Source organism: Pan troglodytes, chromosome 7 (genome assembly GCF_028858775.2).
Source record: "Pan troglodytes isolate AG18354 chromosome 7, NHGRI_mPanTro3-v2.0_pri, whole genome shotgun sequence".
In the NCBI taxonomy this organism is placed as follows: Eukaryota; Metazoa; Chordata; class Mammalia; order Primates; family Hominidae; genus Pan; species Pan troglodytes.
The window spans coordinates 101,367,864-101,389,405 of NC_072405.2; the positions used below are offsets into that span (position 1 = coordinate 101,367,864).

Here is a 21,542-nt window from a genome sequence, read left to right on the forward strand (position 1 = left end):
TCCATTCAAGATGATGCTATTCTTATTTAATATTCCTAGAGTGGGCTTAAGGACAAATGTATGACAAAGAGATCTACATGGCTTTTATAGCTTTATCAACTAATGTAAGGTACTTCACCACTTTCTGTGTTGGTCCTTAGTAGTAAAATGAGAGAAATATTATAAAATTTATAAATTTCTATGAACTTTTGAGGCATGGGTGCTATATATAATCATTGTCATCTTCACAGAGTTTATTAATGGCATTACTGCATGCAGCAATAAATTAGGGGTTATATTTGGCAAATAGCACAAGTAGACTCTAGTACTGTCTTTTTAAAGGTACTTTAAAATCTTAGGTCATGTATCTTGGAAAAATATTCTTTTCCAAAATAATAGATGTAACAAACAATTATTGAACTTGAACACATATATGCAAAGCCACAGACCAGAGTTCAGTTACAATTTACCTTGGAAGAAAACAGTTTACACTAAAAAATTAAGGTCATGCAAATCAATAGATAATAATATTTTATGACCTATACTGAGGGGACAAATTTAAGTGCAACCTGATATACATAAACAATATTGAACATACTAATTTATACTAATTAAGGCTCTATAAGGAATTTTGTATCATGTTGCCTTTAAATTTGAGATAAGTTAGGTATATATATATCTTTATATCTATTTAGATATATTTTATATACGTATATAAAATTTGTTCAGAGTGCTCTTGAATGTCTTTAGTTTCTATATTTCTTTTTAAAAATAATTATTTTTTTTAACTGACAGATAACAATTGTACATACTCATGGAGTACATAGTGATATTTTGATACCTATAATATATAGTCATCAGATCAGGATAATTGGCATAGCCATCATTTCAAACACTTATCATTTCTTCGAGTTGGGAACATTCTTGACTTGGGGTTATTAAACTTTGAAAATCCCATGTGATTGACCTAAGTTATGTTTTATGTCAGGTCCTGATGATTCAAGGTCAGAAGTAGTTTGATGTCAGGGAGTTTAATGCTGCCCAGCATGGGTCTGAATAACCTTGTTGCATTACATGACCCTATTTCCCTGACCAGAGCAGATTGATCAGGGCTGGAGTTGGGTCCCAAGCTAAGCTTGTCATATTTTCTTTTTCTTGGGAATTGTGATAGAATCTAAAACAGTTTAATTGGTTTGAGATAATTACATGACCTGAGGCAGAGATTGCAAACTGGTGGCCCATGGGCTGAAGCTGGTTCATAAATAAGTTGATTCTATTTTTTTGCCTTTAAAAATCTTTGAATTAGGTGCCCATGTTTTCAAATCAGGAGAGTTCACAAAGAAGTCTGGATCTCTGGCTCTTTTTAAAAATCTGTTTTAAAAAAGAAAGATTTAGCAACACTGCAGTTGTGTTCCCATATGACAATTGCCAGAGCTGGCTGAATGGTGGTGGCCCTGTCTGACATGGCATGGGATTATCATTTTGATTCCTGTGGACATGTGAGTTTGAAAGCTCTGTCTTCCCTGTCAATGAACATTCAAATTCAGAAGTTGTGATATGGTTATGAGTACATAGAAAAATAGAGCAAACATGTTCAAAAGAGAGAATGGAGGGAGGAAAGAGAGGGCGGGTAAGATATTATAAATACGAAAATGAGAGAAGCTGTAATGAAGAACTAAATTATATTTTCTGCAGAGATATTCAGACAGTACATTCTCAGGTTCTGGGTGCCTTTTAGCTTCTGATTCCAGTTTTTGATGAGCCTGGTTGCATCCTCATTCCACAGGCACAGTGACTTAGATTTGTAACTTTGTGATAAATTACTCCTTTTTGCTTGAGCTAGTTTAAGAGGGTTTCTGTTACCACCACCAAAAGAGCCTTGGCCAAGGCAAGAACCAGAAGGAAAACAAAGGTGTGTAGAAAAGTAGAAAAGTGACTAAAAATTATCTAACAGATGGCTAAAGTGACTAAAATTATTTTCTAACAGATGGCTTACAAAATTTAATCCTGCTTAATCTGAACAACAATCATCTTACGCAGCTTCCTCAAGAAGTCAGCAGGTAATTTTGTTTATAGCAAGACTTGGTTAACAATCGCACCCCTCCTCTATCCCCACCCTGGTCATTTGAAAGCATTATGCCTAGCATAAGTCCCTGTGAGATTTATACATAGCAAAGAGGGATCTGAAGGACTGAGGCAAGCCACTAATTTTAAGCAGATGATTCCTTAAACACTTTGGAGAAATGAGAAACAGCATGATAATCTTAGTGTAAACATTGGGCTTTGAAACATAAAGTTCTAAAACTGATGGTCTCATTGATTTCCCAACTCTGAAGTTCTTGGAGCTTGGTTAGCCACAGAATTGGGCACATTAAATGTTATTTCGCATGTGTATTGTAAACCATTTTGACCTTGATGGAAAAGGTAATGTAAAAACTAAGGATTTAAAACTGCGATGTTATTTTCGTTTTTAAAAACCCCACATTTTATTGTCATTAGCCAAAAATAAAATAAAATAAAATAAAGGCTGTTTTTCCTTATCCTGCATATCTGCACAGACAGAATGCCTTTCTGGAGCCAGCTGAGAGCCTTGTCCTTCTGTAGGCAAAACACACTCTTGGGCTTTTCCTCTGACAGATGGAGAGAGAACTCTGTTCAGGTTTACTTTGGAGACTCCCTTTATTGCCTGTTGAGCAGAAACAGATGTGTCACAGAGCAAGCGCATCCAGGGTTTTAAAAGAGAATACAAAACTTTGAACAGTCCTCAACACAGGGCTTTCTGCAGCACCTAACATCTATTCCAATTTACTTGTCTATACCTCTAGCCAATGTATTATTTTTTCCAAATATATTTTTATAAGGAAAGCAATATTTTAAGTCAGAGCAACTAGAAAAGAATTGAATCAATTTAATTTCTATAAAAGATAAATATTTGCAGCAATGAAAATGCCATGCTAATAGTTGTCTGCTTGCTTTTTTACAAATTCAGCTTATCAATCGATGTATATATTGATGATGATATAATTTTAAAAATCCCTTGGGAGATCTCATGAATGAGGTTCAGGGCATATCTCTGTGCAACTAGATTTATGCCTTTGGACCAGTAATTTAACTACTTTGAACTGCTGCCTTCTCATCTCTAAAGAAAGAATTTTGAATAGATGAACCTCAAAGTTTTTGCAGCTATAACACATTATGATTTCACAATTTCATACACTTATCTCTGTTTGGAATACAAATTACAGTATTCAAGGAATCATGTAAATCTAAGGGAATATGTTAGAAAGATGAAAGAATGCTTTCACTGAAAAAAGTAGGATTGCAGAGTGTATAGGTCTATTCTGTCTTATAGTTAACTCTGGATTGTCTATATTCTGGCCGTATCCTACTAGATATCAATTAATTGGTCATCTCTCTAAGTAGAATTCCATTTTCTGAGCCTGGGAAAGTTTCTTCACTTTCCTATATCTTAACATCTTCACCTGCAAAATGAGGATGATGATAGTATTTTCAGAAAATAAATCGGATTGTTTTGACAGTTAAGCAGATTCATACAATATATTTAGGGTTGAGCCTTGGACATAAAAGGTATTAGGGTTGAGTAAGTGCTCAATGGATGTTAGCTTTTATTATTATTGGTTGTTATTTTTATTCTAGCTTCTTTCCGTTCCCTTTGTTCACTGATTTCCAGAGACAAAAGAATGACTTCTCAGTGGATTTGGGCAAAGCATTGAGCATGTGTAGTTTGGCATTCTCCTCTTGCCCTGCCATGAAGTAAGCAGCAGCCTCAGCAGGAAAGGCTGTGAATGGGGTGGTATATTTAATACAGAGGAGGGCTAGCAGGGACTCAGAGTGATCATGTCAGCTCTGTGCTGATGTTTGATTTCCTTCTCTCTAAATCCCATATCTTATTTCTCAATTTATTTAGAACTTAGGGAAAAAGGAGTTTTGTTTTTGGCTCATTTAAACTACAGAATATCAGTTCATGGACTTGGAGTCAAATTTGGGCAGGTAAGAGTTTTACACCTAAACAACTCTGTCATGGACAGCGCTGCACAGGCCCAGGAAGAGGACAGCATGGGCATCCTGGTGACAGAATGAGTCTGGAAGACAGAGAGAGAGAGCAAGGGACTAAGTCAGCAGGCTCAGTTCTTTCTCCAAATTCGTCAGTCAGTGAAGTTGTTCTTCAATCTCCTGGGGAAGACAGATGTCAGGGAGAATCTACAAGTGTATCTCCTATAGATTTTCTTTGGAAAAGTAGGACATCTCCCTGATTTGTGGAATCGGGAACAATGGCAGATATTTGTTTCTCTCCCTGCTCTTTACTCACACAAATGAATGATGGACAAATGAACAATAGTATCTGAGCTCATTTTATTGCCTTGAAAGAACAAAAAAGTTAAAACCAACTCCCATGATATAGTAAATCAGAGTAGAATCAATAAAAATGACAATAAAAATGATTATAAAAATGATTAATGAAGAAAATTCCCCATCCCTTTCCCCACAGGACCTGCTCCACACATTTTTACTCCATTTCAGTGCTGAGTTGTCCTTCTTTGACCCTTTATACTGCAAAGAACTTCACTTCCTATTATCCTGAGAAATTTGAGCTCCCTCAATTCCCTTCTTTTCAGCATCTTTCTCTCCATTGTTCTATTTCTTTCCTTCCTCTCGCTCTTGCTTCCTTGTCATCTCTCTCTGAAGTCCCGTGTCTTTTGCTTTTGCTTCCTGTGTAACACATTGTAAATTCTCTTCTGTCTTCTCCGTTCTACCTTAGATCATTTTCAAAAGTCGTTACTGTCCTTTACATAGTCAAATATAATGGCCTTTTTTTCTGCTGAATAAAAATTACATAAAACTATTCAATGCATTTTGTACTATTCAATGCATTTTGACAAATGTACGCACACCAATAAGATGTAGAACATTTTCTCCAGCCCAGAAATTTCCTCATACACCCTTCCAGTGAATTCTTACCTCTCATAAGCAATCAATATTCTGATTTCTGTGTTCTTTACAAATTAGTTTTACCAATCCTAGAACTAAATAAATGGAATCATATGGTATATACATTTTTGTGTCTGTCTTCTTTTGCTTAGCATATTTTTTGAGACTCATATAACTGTTGCATTTATTACTAGTTCATTGGTTTGTTTTTTGTTTTTGTTTTTGTTTTTTATTGAGACAGAGTCTGGCCCTACTCACCCAGGCTGGAGTGCAATGGCACGATCTTGGCTCACTGCAACCTCCACCTTCCAGGTTCAAATGATTCTCCTGCCTCAGCCTCCCGAGTAGCTGGTATTACAGGTGCCTGCCACCACACCCAGCTAATTTTCATATTTTTAGTAGAGATGGGGTTTCGCCATATCTGCCAGGCTGGTCTCGAACTCCTGACCTCAAGTGATCTGCCTGCCTCGGCCTCCCAAAGTGTTGGGATTACTGGCGTGAGCCACCATGCCTGGCAGTTTTTGTTTATTCTGAGTAGCATTTCATTGCGTGAATATGCCCTTAATCATTCGTCTTTTCTCCTATTGATGTACATTTGGGTTATTTCCAGTTTAGGGCTATTATGAATTAAGCTACAATAAACATTATTGTACAAATCTTTTTGTAAACATGTTTAATTTCATTTTCATTTAAATTTCTAGGAGTAAAACAGAAATTTATTTCTCATAGTTCTGGGAGTTGGGAAGTGAAGACCAAGGTGCTGGCAGATGTGATGTCTGGTGAGGGTCTACTTCCTGGGTCTACTTCCTGGTTCTTAGAGTGGCACCTTTCTCACTGTGTCCTCACATGGTAGAAGGGGCGAGGAGCTCTCTGGGGCCTTTTGTAAGGACATTAATTACATTTATGAGGTTTACCCCATCATCATGACCTAATCATCTCCCAAAGGCCCCATCTCGTAATACCATCACATTGGAGATTAGATTTTAACATATGAATTTTGAAGAGACACAAATATTCAGACCATAGCACTGTCGTTTCTCCAATACCATATGATCTTGATTGCTGTAGCTGCATTGTAAGTTTTGAAATCAGGTAATGTGAGTCTTTTGATTTTATTCTTTATAATACTTTGGCTATTCTAGGTTCTTTCAATTTCCATATAAATTTTAAAATTGATTTGTCTTTTTTTTTTTTTTTTTTTTTTTAAGATGGGGTCTCACTATGTTTCCCAGGCTGGTCTTAAACTCCTGGGCTCAAGCAATCCTTCCACCTTGGCCTCCCAAAGTTATGGGTTTACAGCCATGAGCCACAGCACCCAGCCCAAGTCAAGTCTTATACAAAAAAAGCTGTCAAAATTTGTATTTGAATCTATTATTGAGTCTATAGATCAATATTAAAAAGTTGATATCTTAGCAATATTTTGCTTTTCTATACCTGAATATAATATATCTCTACTTTTATTTAAAACCCCTTTACATTCTCTCATTCATAATTTATAGTTTTCAGTGTAGAGGTCCCTCATGTCTTTTGTTATATATACTCTTAACTATTTCATGAAGGTTTTTTAATACATTACTATAAATGGAAATCTTAAACTTTTATTTTCCAATTGTTTGTGGCTACAATATGGAGATACAATAGATTTTTAAAATATTGACTTTGTAGTTTGTGACTCAGCATTATTTCTACTAGTTTTGTTTGTTAGTTTGGATTATCTCTCTTTAACATTTAAACTTTTGACCATCTCTTTAATTTTGAAATTTTCTTTTCTCACACCTTCAGAGATTCCTTGCTAATCTGGTTCTTCTTCTACTTCTGTGTTCATAACTTTGCTGGGTGCCTTTAATTTTTAATGGTCAGTTGTTTATATTTCTCAAGAATCTTTCTGTTGGCTTCCTCTCTCTTCTCTCTGCCCATTTTCTTTTGTCGTTTTTCCTATCAATCTCAGGTATTCATATGGCTTCTACTATGTATGGAGAGATCTGTAGAATCCTCAAAATTCCCTTTGCTAGCACTGATGACTTCCTAACCTCCAGTCTCCCATTTTCAACTGCCTAAAAATTTAGTTCCCTCATTCTTACATTACTTCAATCTTAACACACTTCAACCTTGAGATCATTACATGTTTTCACTCTTAGCTTTGCAAACAGACACACCTGCATTAGAATTTTGACATTGTTACCTACTAGATAGGTAACTTGGGGAATTTATTTACTGCCTCTAATGCTTTATTTTCCTCACTTTTAAAATAAGAGTAGTAATTCCAACCTCAGAGTTATGTTGATGATTATTAAATTTAATGCACAGGCATGTAGTTGTGCTTAGTAATGTTAATTCCCTTCTGCTTCCTTATTCATAATATTTTTCTTAGCTTACTATTCCCTCTTATTGCCCTATTTTATAAGTTCTTTTATTCCGGGCCAAATTCAAAATGTCAGTTCTTTAGAAAAACTTGCAATATGCTTCAGGAACTGTATCTGCAATTACAGACTCAAATTTCCTTAACCTTTTTCTCCTTAGCCAATGGCATTTGCTGTTCTCAGTTTATGGCTCTATTTAATATCTCCTAAACCATAGCATCCAAAAGGGCAGAATTTGTGGCTGATTCATCTTTGAACTTCCTCAGCAATTGAGCAGTACTCATATCTATTTGGTACTAGGTATATTTATGTCTATGTATGCTTATGCCTGTACCTGTATTGATCTGTATACATAGGTATGTCCGTGTTCTCCTTGTCCTCTAGCTTTCTCTTGGGTATGGCCAATGTATATGTATAAAGAAAGGAAATAGAATTTTCTTTTTCTGAAATCTAGGTTTTGATTACCTAACATACTTTTAACATAAGCCATCTGATTACAAAAGATCTTTAAAAATTAAATTTCAGCAAAAACTTTTTATACTTATGATCACAATAGTTGTAAACACTTGACTGAAGTAAGCTCAGAAGAGCTACAAAAAATAAATTGACACATGGCTTCTTCTAAGTTGGGCCTATATAGTGGACTCTTATTCTTGTGAGTTTCATTCATATACTTTGGTGTTTTTTTTTTTTTTTTAGATTAAAAAGTCTTACTTATATGAGTATAAATTATAACCAACTAGCCAGCATTCCTAGAGAACTTTGTTTTCTTGAGAATCTTGTTGAACTTCAACTTAACTACAATCAGCTGATATGCATACCTGAAGAGATTAAATTCTTGAAGAAGCTTCAGAAGCTTTTGCTAGCCAGAAACAACATTGGAGTTTTGCCGGAGGTAAGCAAAACATGGAACCACAGTAGTTTGCTGTTGGAGAAGAACTCAACATGATGGGAGGTGGTTATAGATTAGATTTGGGTATCTGAGTATAAGCCACCACTTGCTTTCTCTCAGATTAAATGTAGTCAGTTCCCAAATCCCTATGACAGAAGAAGGCTATAATTTGAATTATCCCACATAGCTAGGGCTGCCAGATTTAGTAAATACAAATATAGAATGCTCACTGAAATTTGAATTCCAGATAAGCAATGATTAAATTTTTTACTATCAGTATGTTGCAAATATTGCATGGAATAGACTAAAAAACCTATTTATTGTTTGGTATTTCTTTCTTTCTTCTTTTTGAGACAGAGTCTTGCTCTGTTGCCTAGGCTGGAGTGCAGTGGCACAATCTTGGCTCACTGCAACCTCCACATCCTGGGTTCAGGTGATTCTCCTGCCTCAGCCTCCTGAGTAGCTGGGATTACAGGCAGACACCACCATGCCCAGCTGATTTTTATAATTTAGTAGAGACGGGGCTTCACCATGCTGGTCAGGCTGGTCTCAAACTCCTGACCTCGTGATCCGCCCACCTCGGCCTCCCAAAGTGCTGGGATTACAGGCGTGAGCCACCGCGCCCAGTCTTGATATTTCAATTTAAGTGAGCATTATATATTTTATCTGGTAACGATGTATACAGAACAAAATACAAGTTCATTTTGGCTTTGGAATATGTACTGGCTCTCCTTTTTTCCTTCATATTCACTTTCTGTCCTGCCTTCTGCTTGGGAGACTGACCTGTGTGGGCAGCAGTGAACTCCTTTGTCCTCTGGTTTCCTCTTGGATATGGCAGATGGGAGGCACTAGCAGGAAGTGACAGGGCAGGAGGATAGCAAGTAGTTGATGGTATTCATAATTATGGAGACTGAGAAGTCCTACAGCAGGCTATCTGCAAGCTGAAGACCCTGGAGTGCTGGTAGTGTGGCTGAGTCCAACTCTGAAAGCCTCAGAACCAGGGAAGCAAACGGTGTAATTCTCAGTTGGAGGTCAAAGGCCTGATTACTGGGAGGTTGTGGTGGTGGCTGGAGGGGAGGGGTACTGGTGTAAATCTTAGAGTCTAAAGGCTGGAGAGCCCAGCGTTCTGAGGTCCAAGGGCAGAAGAAGAAGTGTCCTAGCTCCAGGAGAGAGAGGAAATTACATTTTTTTTTCATCCAAGTCACTAACTGATAGGATGGTGCCCAGCAACACTGAACATGTATCTTTCCCACCGCTTCTACTGACTCACACACCCATCTCCTCTAGAAACAACCTCACACAGACACACCCAAAATAAAGCTTTACCAGCATTGTAGGTATTCCTTAATCCAGTCAAGTTGACACTAAAATTAACCATCACACTAGACTTCTTATAGTTCTATCCCAAACAACTGTTTGCTCTTAATGGAACATCATTTGTTCCAAATAACTCAAAGAATCTCAGCTTAAACTTCGCTTTTTCCAGGAAGCCTTTCCTGACCTCCTAATACCAAATTTTCCATATATCACTGTTTCCTTAACCCTTCATAACACTTCTCATTCTCATAGCACAACTTTGTCCTTGCCTATTTGTGAGTTTTTAAACCTTCATTGAATACTTGTGAGGGGTATACACATGCAAAGATTTGAAAAAGACAGCAACAAATATCAACAGCAATAATAGTGGCAGTCATGGCAGCAAAAACAAACAAATGAAAATGCAAGAGTCTACAACAAGGGAAGTAATGCTATGAAGTGTTTTCAAGTAGGGTGGAAGCCCTTATATCATAACATGAGATACTGAAGGAACACACTGGAGTCTGAAAATCTCTGCAGCTAAAACAATACAAAGGAGAGTAGCATGGCAATGGAAGACTATGTAGGACTTAAGAAGAGGACTCCCTTCAAGGATTTGCTGCCTAGCTGTAGGGAATGGGGATTGCAGACAGCCTCTAGCTGTTAGCTCTTTCAGTAACTTAAGTAATCCATTCAACAACCGTATGACTTAAGGGCTTCTATTAGCATTTTCATTTTACAAATGAAGAAATTGAAGTACGAAGCAATTAAGAAATTTGCCCATAGTTATAGTACCTGCCAGAGGTGAGATTTCAACCTAGATGTAGTGTAACTCACAGTGGCCATGTTATGTTGCCCTGGAGTGGTCAGAGGAAATGAAGAATTCAAAGATAGCTGGCAGTCCAGGATATGGGGGTCTGCTCGGGAAGATGTGCTGAAGAATTGGTCAGTACAGTGATTAGAAAAGATGGCCACCTTCATCATGTTGGAGCTTTAAAAAAATTTATGATTTTCCTTATGATTTTAAATATTAGATTTAAAAAATCTTTCTCTTCTGTTTTCTGACACAGGAACTTTGTGATCTTAAAAAACTAAGAATCCTAGACATAGCTGGAAATATTATTCAGATATTTCCATCAGGAGTAAGTAGAGGCAACTTCCATTATAATTGAAAAATAATTTTGTTTATGCTATTGGGAATAGAAAAAATATGGGCAGACAGTAAAACCTGTAGTAATTGAAACCTTAAATTATACAAATGACTCAAAGATTTGCTTTTAGAATTTCAAAACCTGTTCTCTCCTGTTTTTTTCTTTGTGTTCTGTGCCTGCTGAACTTGTTTGAACTAAGTGAACTCTGATTGCTATCATAAATATTTTAATATATCAGCTATGATTAAATTTTTTGGTTATTACACACTGCTTTTGGTCACCTCTGGCTTTTTGAAAATATTACTTTCCGGAGCATAAATTTTTATCCCTTGTAATTAATCCAAAGGTGACACTTTTGTTAGTCACTTTTAGGCCATAAACAATGAAAAATGAACTTTTTTCTCATTTGAAAATGAATTTTGACCTCATTTTATTTCAAATATGGAGAAACCATTTGTCTTGGCAACTCCTAACTTTTGAGAAAGAATTGTCAGTTTTTCCTGTTGCATTTTTATATCCAATTGAACATGCTTAAACATTCATGGTAATAATGAGAAGTCCATCTGTCCAGAAGGTATTCAATGAATAGTTGTTGACCCATTAATTATTTTTCCTGATTTATCCCCTCTAAATTGAGGTTTCAGTCTTTTTTTACCTCCTAGAGCAATATTTTATACTGAAGGTAATTCAAATATAAAAAAATGAGTGTAAAGTCTATGTTTTAGAAAAAAGTATACAGTTTTTAAATTGTGGCAAAATATACACACATAAAATTTACCATTTTAATCATTTCTGCTTGTATAGTCCACGGTACAAAGTACTTTCACATTGTTGCACAACCATCAGCATTATCCATCTCTAGAACCTGTTCATCTTCTCCAGCTGAAACTCTGTATCCATTCAACTCTAACTCCCCATTCCCTTTGTACACCTATTTTAGAAGTTCCTATAAATACTTTGAAATAAGATCTTTCCCCCCTCCATGGCAACCACATATCTACTATATATCTCTGAATTTGACTACTCTAGGTACTCTAGGTACCAGATAAGTGGAACCAGATATTTGTCCTTTTACCACTGACTTATTTCACTTAGTAAAATATGACTAACATTAATTTATCTTATACCATGTGTCAGAGTTTCTTTCCTTTTTAAGGCTGAATAATATTCAGTTGTATGTATATACCACATTTTGTCTATCCACAGGTATTTGCCCACCTGTGGGACCTTGGGCTGTTTTCTCATTTTGGCTATTGCTGCAATGAGCATGGGTATACAAATATTTGTTCTTTATCTGCTTTCAGTTCCTCTGGGAATATCCTTAGATGAAATTGTTGAATCATATGGTAATTCTTTGCTTAATTTTTTAAGGAATCACCACAGTGTTTCCAAAAACGTGTAGATTTGAATGTTTAGTAAAAATTGGATATTGTTAATATTGACCTTGAAAATGTGACATGGTTTTATTTACCCTCTGTGTCTTAATTTAACTCTCTATGTCCTGCGATGCCTTCTGGTGCCACTTCTTCTATGGTACCCCTGGTGCCACTGCTACTTCTATGGTATCTTCTGGTGCCACTTTTTCTATGGTATTTCTATGGTATGCTTGAGCAACATAATGGAGTAATTCATTTCAAGTCTTTCTTGCTTTTGGATGGTAAGCTTCCAGAGAAAGAATACTCTTTTTTTCCTCTATACCTGCAGTGTCTTGAATTTTAACTCAATAAGTATTTGTTAAATGAATAAATCTAACTGACGTTCTTAAACTTCATTTATTATTCATCTTTCACCTTCGTAGTCTGTTAATTGACTGTTTCTTCTATGAAGTGATTCTGTACTTAACAATTTTGATAAAACATAATTACTTAGGTCCCAATAATTTGGAGTAATTTTGACAGGTCTGAGTTGGTTTCATCTGTGTAGTACCTATTTCAGGAATTTCTATAAACACTCTCACATAAGATGATCTGCAAACTCATCTGAGCTTTGGTCCAACGATTTCAAATTATTTTGGTTCAACTGATTCAAAATCAAAGTTTCCCACATTAAAAATATGGCACAACTGGTGGACCTAGAGGAGAAATGACCGACTCTAGGTCACATAATGATTATCAGTGAAAGAGAGTAAGTTTCAAAGTAATGGTAGAGAACATTCAAAACAATTAAGCCATGCTTTTTGTGAAACACAGTAGTGTAGACATGAATAACATAGACTTTGGAGTCATATACACATGGATTTAAAGCATTAATTTCCTATTTTCTAAATTCGTAATCTCAAACAAGTTGCTTCATTTCTCAGAGTTGCTATTTCTTCATCTATATAATGACAATATTAAAACCACTAACCTCATAAGGTTGTTATGTCAAATAGTGATTATGAAGCATTTTGTGCATAGTTGGTTTCCAGGAATGGAAACTATTGTATGTTGTGTATAAAATATATACCAATAATGAAATACTAATAAGTAATATATAATTATAGCAATCATCTACTCTCTACTGGTGATGATAGGAAGCATTAACCTTGTGAAGTACATTTTTAAAAACCTTTTTTAACTATGAGAATATTCAAACATATATAAAAACAGACAGAAAAGCAAAATAAAGCTCTGTGTACCCATTACTTTTAAGTGTACTCTTAACTCAAAGATTTGAAACTGCATTGTGCATAAGTGCCTTTGAGTAGTTTATTTTACTGCCTTATAACTACTTTTTAAAATAGGTATTTATTTAAGAGTGTTTTGCTATTTTATGATTTAAATAAATTTGGTGTGCAATTTAGAAAATGCAATTTTTTTCAGAACAGTATTTTTTTTTTTTTTGAAATTCACATGGCATTTGAACATTTGAAACTGTATTTTCACCAGGACTTTTGTATAAGAATATACATTAAATGGAAATTTACAGTAAAAAATTGGACTATTATAAATATTTGTTCATATGTGTTGGATCAAAAGGGTTTCTGTGTTATTTAGTTACTAAGAAAAAATCTGGCATGACCACATAGTGAATTAATTGTTTCAGAAATGGCCAGGTATGGTGGCTCACGGCTGCAATCCCAGCATTTTGGGAGGCTGTGGCGGGAGGATTGCTTTTGATTCCATGAGTTCAAGATCAGCCTGGACAACATGGTGAAACCCCTATCTCTACAAAACAAACAAACCACCAAAAAAATTAGCTGGGTATAGTGGTACACCCTGTGGTCCCAGTTACTTGAGGTGAAAGTATCACTCAAGCCTGGGAGGTAGAGGTTGCAGTAAGCTGAGATCATACTCCAGCCTGGGCAACACAGTGAGACCCTGTCTTAAAAAAAAAAAAAAAGAAATATCTTGGTTCTTTTATGAACATGTAGTCAGATCTGCTACAGAGAGACTTTAGCTTTTTTCCTTACCTCTTTTTTCCTTTCTTTTATTTTAACTTAAAAAAATTAAATTAAAACTTAAAAATTTTGTAAGTTGTACAAATTCTGCATGTTTCTTAAAACGTCAAGCAAAACAAAAGTATGGAATAAAAATAAAAGTTTTGGCCAGGTGCAGTGGCTCACGCCTGTAATCCCAGCACTTTGGGAGGCCGAGGCGGGTGGATCACGAGGTCAGGAGATCGAGACCATCCTGGCTAACACAGTTAAACCCCATCTCTACTAAAAACACAAAAAAATTAGCAGGGCGTGGTGGCGGGTGCCTGAAGTCCCGGCTACTCCCAGCTAATTTTGTATTTTTAGTAGAGACGGAGTTTCTCCATGTTGGTCAGGCTGGTTGCGAACTCCTGACCTGAGGTGATCCGCCCACTTCGGCCTCTCAAAGTGCTAGGATTACAGGCGTATGTACAGGAGAATGGTGTGAACCCGGGAGGCGGAGCTTGCAGTGAGCCGAGATTGCACCACTGCACTCCAGCCTGGGCGACAGAGTGAGACTCCGACTCAAAAAAAAGAAAGTTTCCGTTCCAGGACCTCTTCATGTGTGTTTTTAGAAAAGCCTGTTAAAACATTTTTTTCACACGATACTATGTCTGGATTGGTTTCATTATATTTAATTTCCCAGTATGATTTTTCTTTCTAAAAAAGTACCATCTGGCTGGGCGCGGTGACTTACGCCTGTAATCCTAGCACTTTGAGAGGCCGAAGTGGGTGGATCATCTCAGGTCAGGAGTTCGCAACCAGCCTGACCAACATGGAGAAACTCCGTCTCTACTAAAAATACAAAATTAGCTGGGCGTGGTGGCGCATGCCTGTCATCTCAGTTACTCGGGAGGCTGAGGCCAGAGAATTGCTTGAACCCAGAAGGCAGAGGTTGCGGTGAGCCAAGATCATTGCACCATTGCACTCCAGCTTGGGCAGCAAAAGCGAAACTCCGTCTCAAAAAAAAAAAAAAAAAAGTACTATCCAAGTATTCTCCATAAGGCATTATCAATGTATCAATAGCAGAAAGATCAGCGAGAGAAAGCAAAACTCTGGGGGCTATTTTGATCTGATCTATCTATCATTGCACAATTTTAGAACATTCTCAGTTTTCTCACATACAATTTTTTGATACCTAATTCCTGTCTGAGACATACCAAATTATTTATTGTATTAGTTTGCAAGTGTCCTCTGCTTCTTGAATGAATGGGTATTAAGATTTAAGATGTTGTCTTCATTTATCCTTTTGTAAGTAGCATTTTTCTGGTAATTCATTCATTCTAGAAAATAAGTAAATAAGTATAGAAAGAGTAAAATGTAACGTGTCTTTAAGTTTACCTTCCAGAGACTACACTTTATTGTTTTCTTCAAGAATCTCATTTTTATATTCTCATTAAAAAAATTCAATGTATACTGCATAAAGAAATACGTGTCTTGCTTTGTCATTTTCATTTAACATTATGTATTAAGCACTTTCCTTAAATGAGTATTCTTCAATATGTGATTTTTAATCATTGGGTGTTCTTCTACCTTTTCTTTATCATGTGTTCACTTTTTCTGACATTTTTATTTATTGCTGGATTTAGAATTGGATTTTGAATGAACAAGCCTTTGAGAACAAGGATGATCTGAAATAAAACATCTTTTATTTGTATCTGTCTTTCAGAGAATAACATATCTGAAGTATGGCCTTTAGTGGACACTGGCCATTTATGGCAACACTGTCGGTTGTTCAGTTAGTGCAGGAAACAGTGATGCTTGTTTTATTAGTTTCCTGAGGCTGCTATAGCCAAATATCACAAACTGGGGCTTAAAGGACATGTCTTTGTTTTCTCTTCTTAGAAGGATACCAGTCCTTGGATTGTGGCCCACTCTAATCCATATGACCTCATTTTAACTAGTTACATCTGCAAAGACTCTGTTTCCAAATAAAGTCACATTCTGAGGTTCAGGGTGGATATGAATCTTGGAGGACACTATTTAACCCATTATACTTGATAGAACATTGAGTTCATTACTCTATTTGGCATCTGCAAGGGCAATTGATATAAACCTCCTTGATGAGGTTTATATGACTTTCCAATTCCATAAACAATTACTGAGTACCTTCTCTGTTGCCAAGCTCTCTTCTTATCTGGGGAAGTAAATGAAGAAATATGGATGTTGCTGTATAGAAACTTTGGAATTTGTGTTTGAAGAAATCTCTAAACATTGAAGTGGAACCTGGAGATATCATAAGAACAAGATAAATATGTGATTTTTAATGATGGACAGAAATTTAAAATTAGAAAAATCAAAGAAACTGGCATGAATTAGCTTGAACAAAGATGCAAGTCAGCTAGGTGGTAATTTCATTGTTGACTTCAAAATAATAAGGGGAAAGTGACCTGTTGCCTTCATAACTTTTGATGATGGGGAAAGAAAAAACATTATTATTTGCTGCTGAAGGGTTTTGGATAGGCTATCATTGTGGGATTTCTGGGAAGAAAGGATTACTAATATCTTTCTTTAGGTGAGAAAACTCAGTCTATGAGTAGTTGTGATTCAGTCTTTTCAACAGAAAAAAAAGTAAATTATTGAAATTTTATATTTCCTTTGAAACAGTTTTTATTTTAATCTTTTAGTCACAGGTCTTCTTTCTCTAGCTCCTCTTTCCCTCAGGAGCCCCGTTATTTTTCAAACTGCAATCATTTGAAGAAAAAGATGACCTGACAAAAGCAAGAAAAAGTTTTAATGATCATCACCAGGGAGCATCATGAGTTTTGTGTTTGATGTGAAGTTCATAACAAAATATCATATATAAAATATTGCAGACCAAATAGAAAACTTCACATTTAAATAAGCTCTTAGAATCCTCCGTTAGCAATCTATCTAACAACCTGTACTATTATGACTACTTTTCAAATTCACAAATAGAGTTCAAAGTTATCTTTCTGGATGAATACTTTGCCATTATCTAAAAATTTGCAAGTTATCAAATCTATTTGTTATTGAATAATTCCTTGAAGAAGACAGATTTGGTATCATTATTCCTGTTTGGAGCTGAGGATATTGAGGCTCCAGAGTAGTTTGTCTGCAGCAGCGACCCTCAAACTTGAATGTGCATCAGAATCCCCTGGATGCCTTCTTAAAACCCAGAAGGCTAGGCCCTCCTTCTAGGATTTCTGAGTCAGTAGGTTGGGGATCCCACAGGTTTGCATTTCTGTTATGTTCTTTGGTAATGCTGATGCTGTAAGTCCAGGAACTACACTTGGAAAACCATTGGCCTGAATGATGGAACAGTGGCAGAGCTTGAACTTGCACTCAAGACTTTTGGCTACACTGTCAGGACTCCTCCTGCCTCTGAGGAATCCATTCTTTGTCCCAGGTTGGGGCAGTCTCTGTCATGCTATACAAATAAGGCATTTCTCTGAGCTCACTGGGAGTTTGGGTTCTGAGAATTTCACTGTGTCCTTGACTAAAATGATACTCAAGGAACATTCTTTGGACAATAGAATTCTTGTATACTCTGAAAAATATTTCACATAGAAACTAGGATTTTGGTATGTGAACACAAGGAATGCCTATATAGTTGGAGGCTGAGTTTTATATGTTGTTTAATTCAGTTAGCCTTACTTCTTTTTAGCCACACTGTGGATGTACTCGGTGCATATATGCCACTGACAAAACTTCTTAAACATTTATTCATCAGCCAATCTAAAATTGGAGAGATTTTTTAGCATGTGAATTTAACACTAAATTTTATTTTGGAGAAATTTGGGGAAGGCCAAATCTTTACCATGTTACTTTCGTTTCTGAGTTTTGTCTTTTTAAAGTTCACCCTTTGCATTGGGTGGTTATAGTTTGGGAGTGAAACTCAAGTGTAGCTAAAACATTTACAAGGATACAGATAAATGTGACAACTTATGAGAAAGTGCTTTGCTAAGAGTAGACACTTAAGAAATGTGCTTAAAAATATGTAAATTATACCCAATGCTACATTTTCCACAGTCACTGCTTTCTTTCAGTTTCAAATTCATGATTTAACATTCATGTGAATCTGTAGCTTCCATAAACACATTCTGTGTCAGAGTTAAGAATCTTAAGTATTTGTATATCCCTAAGGTTTGTAGGCACATACTGTTTTTATAAGAAAAAAAAAACATAAAGCGGGAAAGCCTCATGCAATGTTGTCATGAGAAAAAGTATGCTTGGACTATTTATGGGAAATCATAGTTATAGCACCTATTCCATTTCATCAATGCCCCTTTTTTCCTTCAAGAATTCTTTAGAGTTATCATAAATAAAATTTGAGCATACTGAAAGCAGTTTCCTCTTTTACAATATGAGAAACACAGGAGGAAAAAAAAATGGAAGCAACTTTCCCAGAAATACAAATCATTTGAATAGTGAGGAGAAGATTTGAATCCATTTTTCCCAAACAAAAATTAAATTTGCCTAGCTTAACAATGTACCCATTGTGTGACCTTGGACAGGTAACTCCATTACTCTATGTCTCACTTTTTTCCTCTTTAAGTTGGGGATATTAATAACACTTGTATCATCACATTGTTAGGAAAGTGTCTCACATAACATTTGGTGGTCAGTAATGATAGAATGAATGAATAATTAAATGAGATAATGTATATGAATTCTTATTAGTGTTTGGCACATGACAGATATTGAATGTTATTTTCTTGTCATTTTAAGGTTTGGTCTGAGATACCTGCCCCTCAATCCACCCCAAATTTAGGGTTGTCTCTGAAGGCTTTCAAAGCCATGAGATCACCTGAATGGTTCTAATTCATAACTGTTACTGTAACCAATTGATCTGTACCCAAGGGTGTACAAGGGTGGCTGGTTTCAGCAGTGCACTCTGCTTCCTATTCCCCATGTTGTCTTTGCCTCTGTTCCAGGTTATTTTCCTCTGCAGATTCCTTTACATTCTTTAGGCTTACCTTCCTTGGGCAACAAAACAGAACCAATAAACTATCTCCCTGAAGGGGGTCTCCTTTCCCTGGCTCCTTGCCTTTGGTTTTCTGTTTATTTCTGTCTTACCCTTTCCCTCTCCCTTGTGGCTCATTTGGTTTGTTTGCCAGACCAGATTCCTCTGGAAATAGGACCTCTCATTACTGAATTCCCTTTTTCTTAGACACTTCACTTAACTCGTTGCCTACTACTTATCCTGATGTCTCTTCTTTTCTTGGATATTTTTAATTTAAAAGGATTTCTCTTTTTATACCCAATGATGAATGATTTTGATCCACACCAGTCTAAGCATATCTTGCTATGGTGTCCTTGGTTCCAGACACATGCCTGATATCTAGCATGGTACATACCCTGGTTTACTGTCACTCTCTGTCTGTTACTTGTCTAATTCAAATACTACCGGTATCTTTTGTTAGTACATAAATATTTTTTGTGATTAATACAAAGTCAAGTGAAGAAAACTATTTTATTTTTGGATGATTCTCATTTCCAAATGAATTCATCTGCCTTCAATAGAATGATTTCCATATATGAGCAGTAACACAAATATGTGCACATACAGACAAGCATTCCTAGGGAGACCATTTAGTTTTGCATTAACAGAAATATTTCTGTGAAATTGATTGAACACTTGGAGAATGTCTATTTCAAATTTAAACATGTCCATGATCAAAAATGTCCTTAAGTGGTCTAGAAAGTGCAATACAATTGTGGGAAAGAAACTCCTTGGGAAAGTGAAATTGTGGTTTGCCTTGTATCAAAACTCCTATCAAAACTTTTGAAACTCTTTTGCAAGATGGTAGAAAATAGCCTAAAGGTTTAAAAGTGATACACAGGGAAAGGTCCATAAAGCTGTGGTCAAGAACATCCCTGAATATCTCCACAATCTAGTGATTTCCTTGGAACTATCCACTTTGCTCAAATAGCCATGAGAAATTCCAGTTGGCTGCCTCATCCCCATTGTTGTTCTGCTTCTTTTGATTAGCAGCATTAGAGATCCACTTTATTCTTGTTCCCATATGAATAGTTTATTTTCTCTGTTTAATGTTAAGGAAAAGTATACCCTATTCTTGAAGCTCTTTAAATGCCTCTCTAAAATTTGACCTTGATTTTAAAATAGTATAATTTTCTTTGGTTGTCAGTGCTGCCTTCAGTGGCTCAGTTTATTAGGAGCCATACATTTAAAACAACATTCACTGACCTTTTAAAAAATGGGACACAAGCCAATGCTTTTCTAATGGAAACCCCTTGTGGGTTCTGTGGTTTTATGTAAGTGATGTAAGCTTAGCTAATATAGAATTAGTGAGTTCCAAAACTTGACTAAATGCTTTCCCTGTCACTACTTTTATGAGAATGAGATCATATTTTCTGCTGTTTCTTATATGGGGGTGGGTGAAGAAGAGGGTGTTGAATTATATGTTATTGCTTCTTTCACCATTGTAATTCTAAAATTTCATGGGGTAGACTTTTTGAAATGAAAAGCAGAGAGAAAAAAATTATGAAATATTATCCTTGATGCAAAGGTGATTTTGTTCAAATTCTTGTTTTAAAAATTGAGAGCCCAATTAAGTTAGGGTATACAACTATCTTTCTCTTTTTAGTTAACTTACATAATTTGAGTTCTGACTTTCTACTTCTATATGTGATTTTATTAGAATTAAAGATAGGCTGGTTCTGAATGCCTATAAAATGTAAGTGCTGCAGAGGACCCTGTTTCACATGGTATAGTGGTTGGTGAACAGCATTTCACCAACCACTATCGCTAGCTACCCTTGGAAATTTTATTCTTCTAGCCAAGTACCTAATGAAAGTAATTCAGGAGATAAAGGGGATGCCTTGCTTACCTTCAAAATGGAGATCCTCAAATTTCAGCAACATTCACCTCTCATCTCTCTTGTTGAGAGGTAGGAAGGACAGGATCATAAAATCAGAGAGTTGGAACTTCTGTGTTTTTAGTCTTGCAGTAAAAGTGGAGTTAAAATGATTTCAAAATCAGGGCCAATATTTTTGAGAAAGTAAACTTTAAAAAATTAAAAATATTATAAAGAGAGTCTGATTGAAATCAAATGTGGCTCTTGTACAGACTGTTTAAGCATTGATTTTCATTTAGATGATTTCTCTCTCTCTCCCTTCTATCTCCAAGTAATCTCTATGGAGTTCGGGGTTTTTGTCCCTTTCACTGATGTATTCCAAGCTTATAACAGTGCTTGGCACAGAGTAGGCACCCAATAAATAATTACAGAAAGGATGGGTAGACGGATAGATTGATGGGTGGGTGGATATGGATTTTACATAACAAACGTGATTGCTTTGCTCCTCTGAAAAATCAAAACTAATTTGTCACAATTAATAATAAAGTTGTTTTAAGGCAGTGGATTTCAACCAGGGAAGATTTAGCCCTCCCTCCATGTCCCAGGGATATTTGACAATGTCTGGAGATATTTTTGGTTGTGAAAACTGAGGAGTGATACTGCTGGCATCTAGTGAGTAGAAGCCAGAAATCCTGCTAAATGTTCTGTAATGCATAGGACAGTCCCCGCATAACAAAG

The 21,542-nt window shown here is 36.0% G+C and overlaps 1 protein-coding gene across 5 annotated transcripts in view; it reads left to right on the forward strand.

Annotated features, from left to right (window-relative positions):
- LRRC69 (leucine rich repeat containing 69) overlaps positions 1–21,542 on the forward strand; it is a 134,132-nt gene that overhangs the window by 41,071 nt on the left and 71,519 nt on the right. For 2 of the 5 annotated variants that reach the window (XM_001137722.6, XM_016959661.3), the window contains 3 exons: positions 1,967–2,039; positions 7,989–8,184; positions 10,548–10,619. The exons of 2 other annotated variants lie outside the window; for them this stretch is intronic. In XM_001137722.6, coding sequence (XP_001137722.1) covers positions 1,967–2,039; positions 7,989–8,184; positions 10,548–10,619 — 341 coding nt within the window. The remainder of the gene's footprint in view (positions 1–1,966; positions 2,040–7,988; positions 8,185–10,547; positions 10,620–21,542) is intronic. One more of the 5 variants, XM_016959662.3, reaches the window with a different exon arrangement.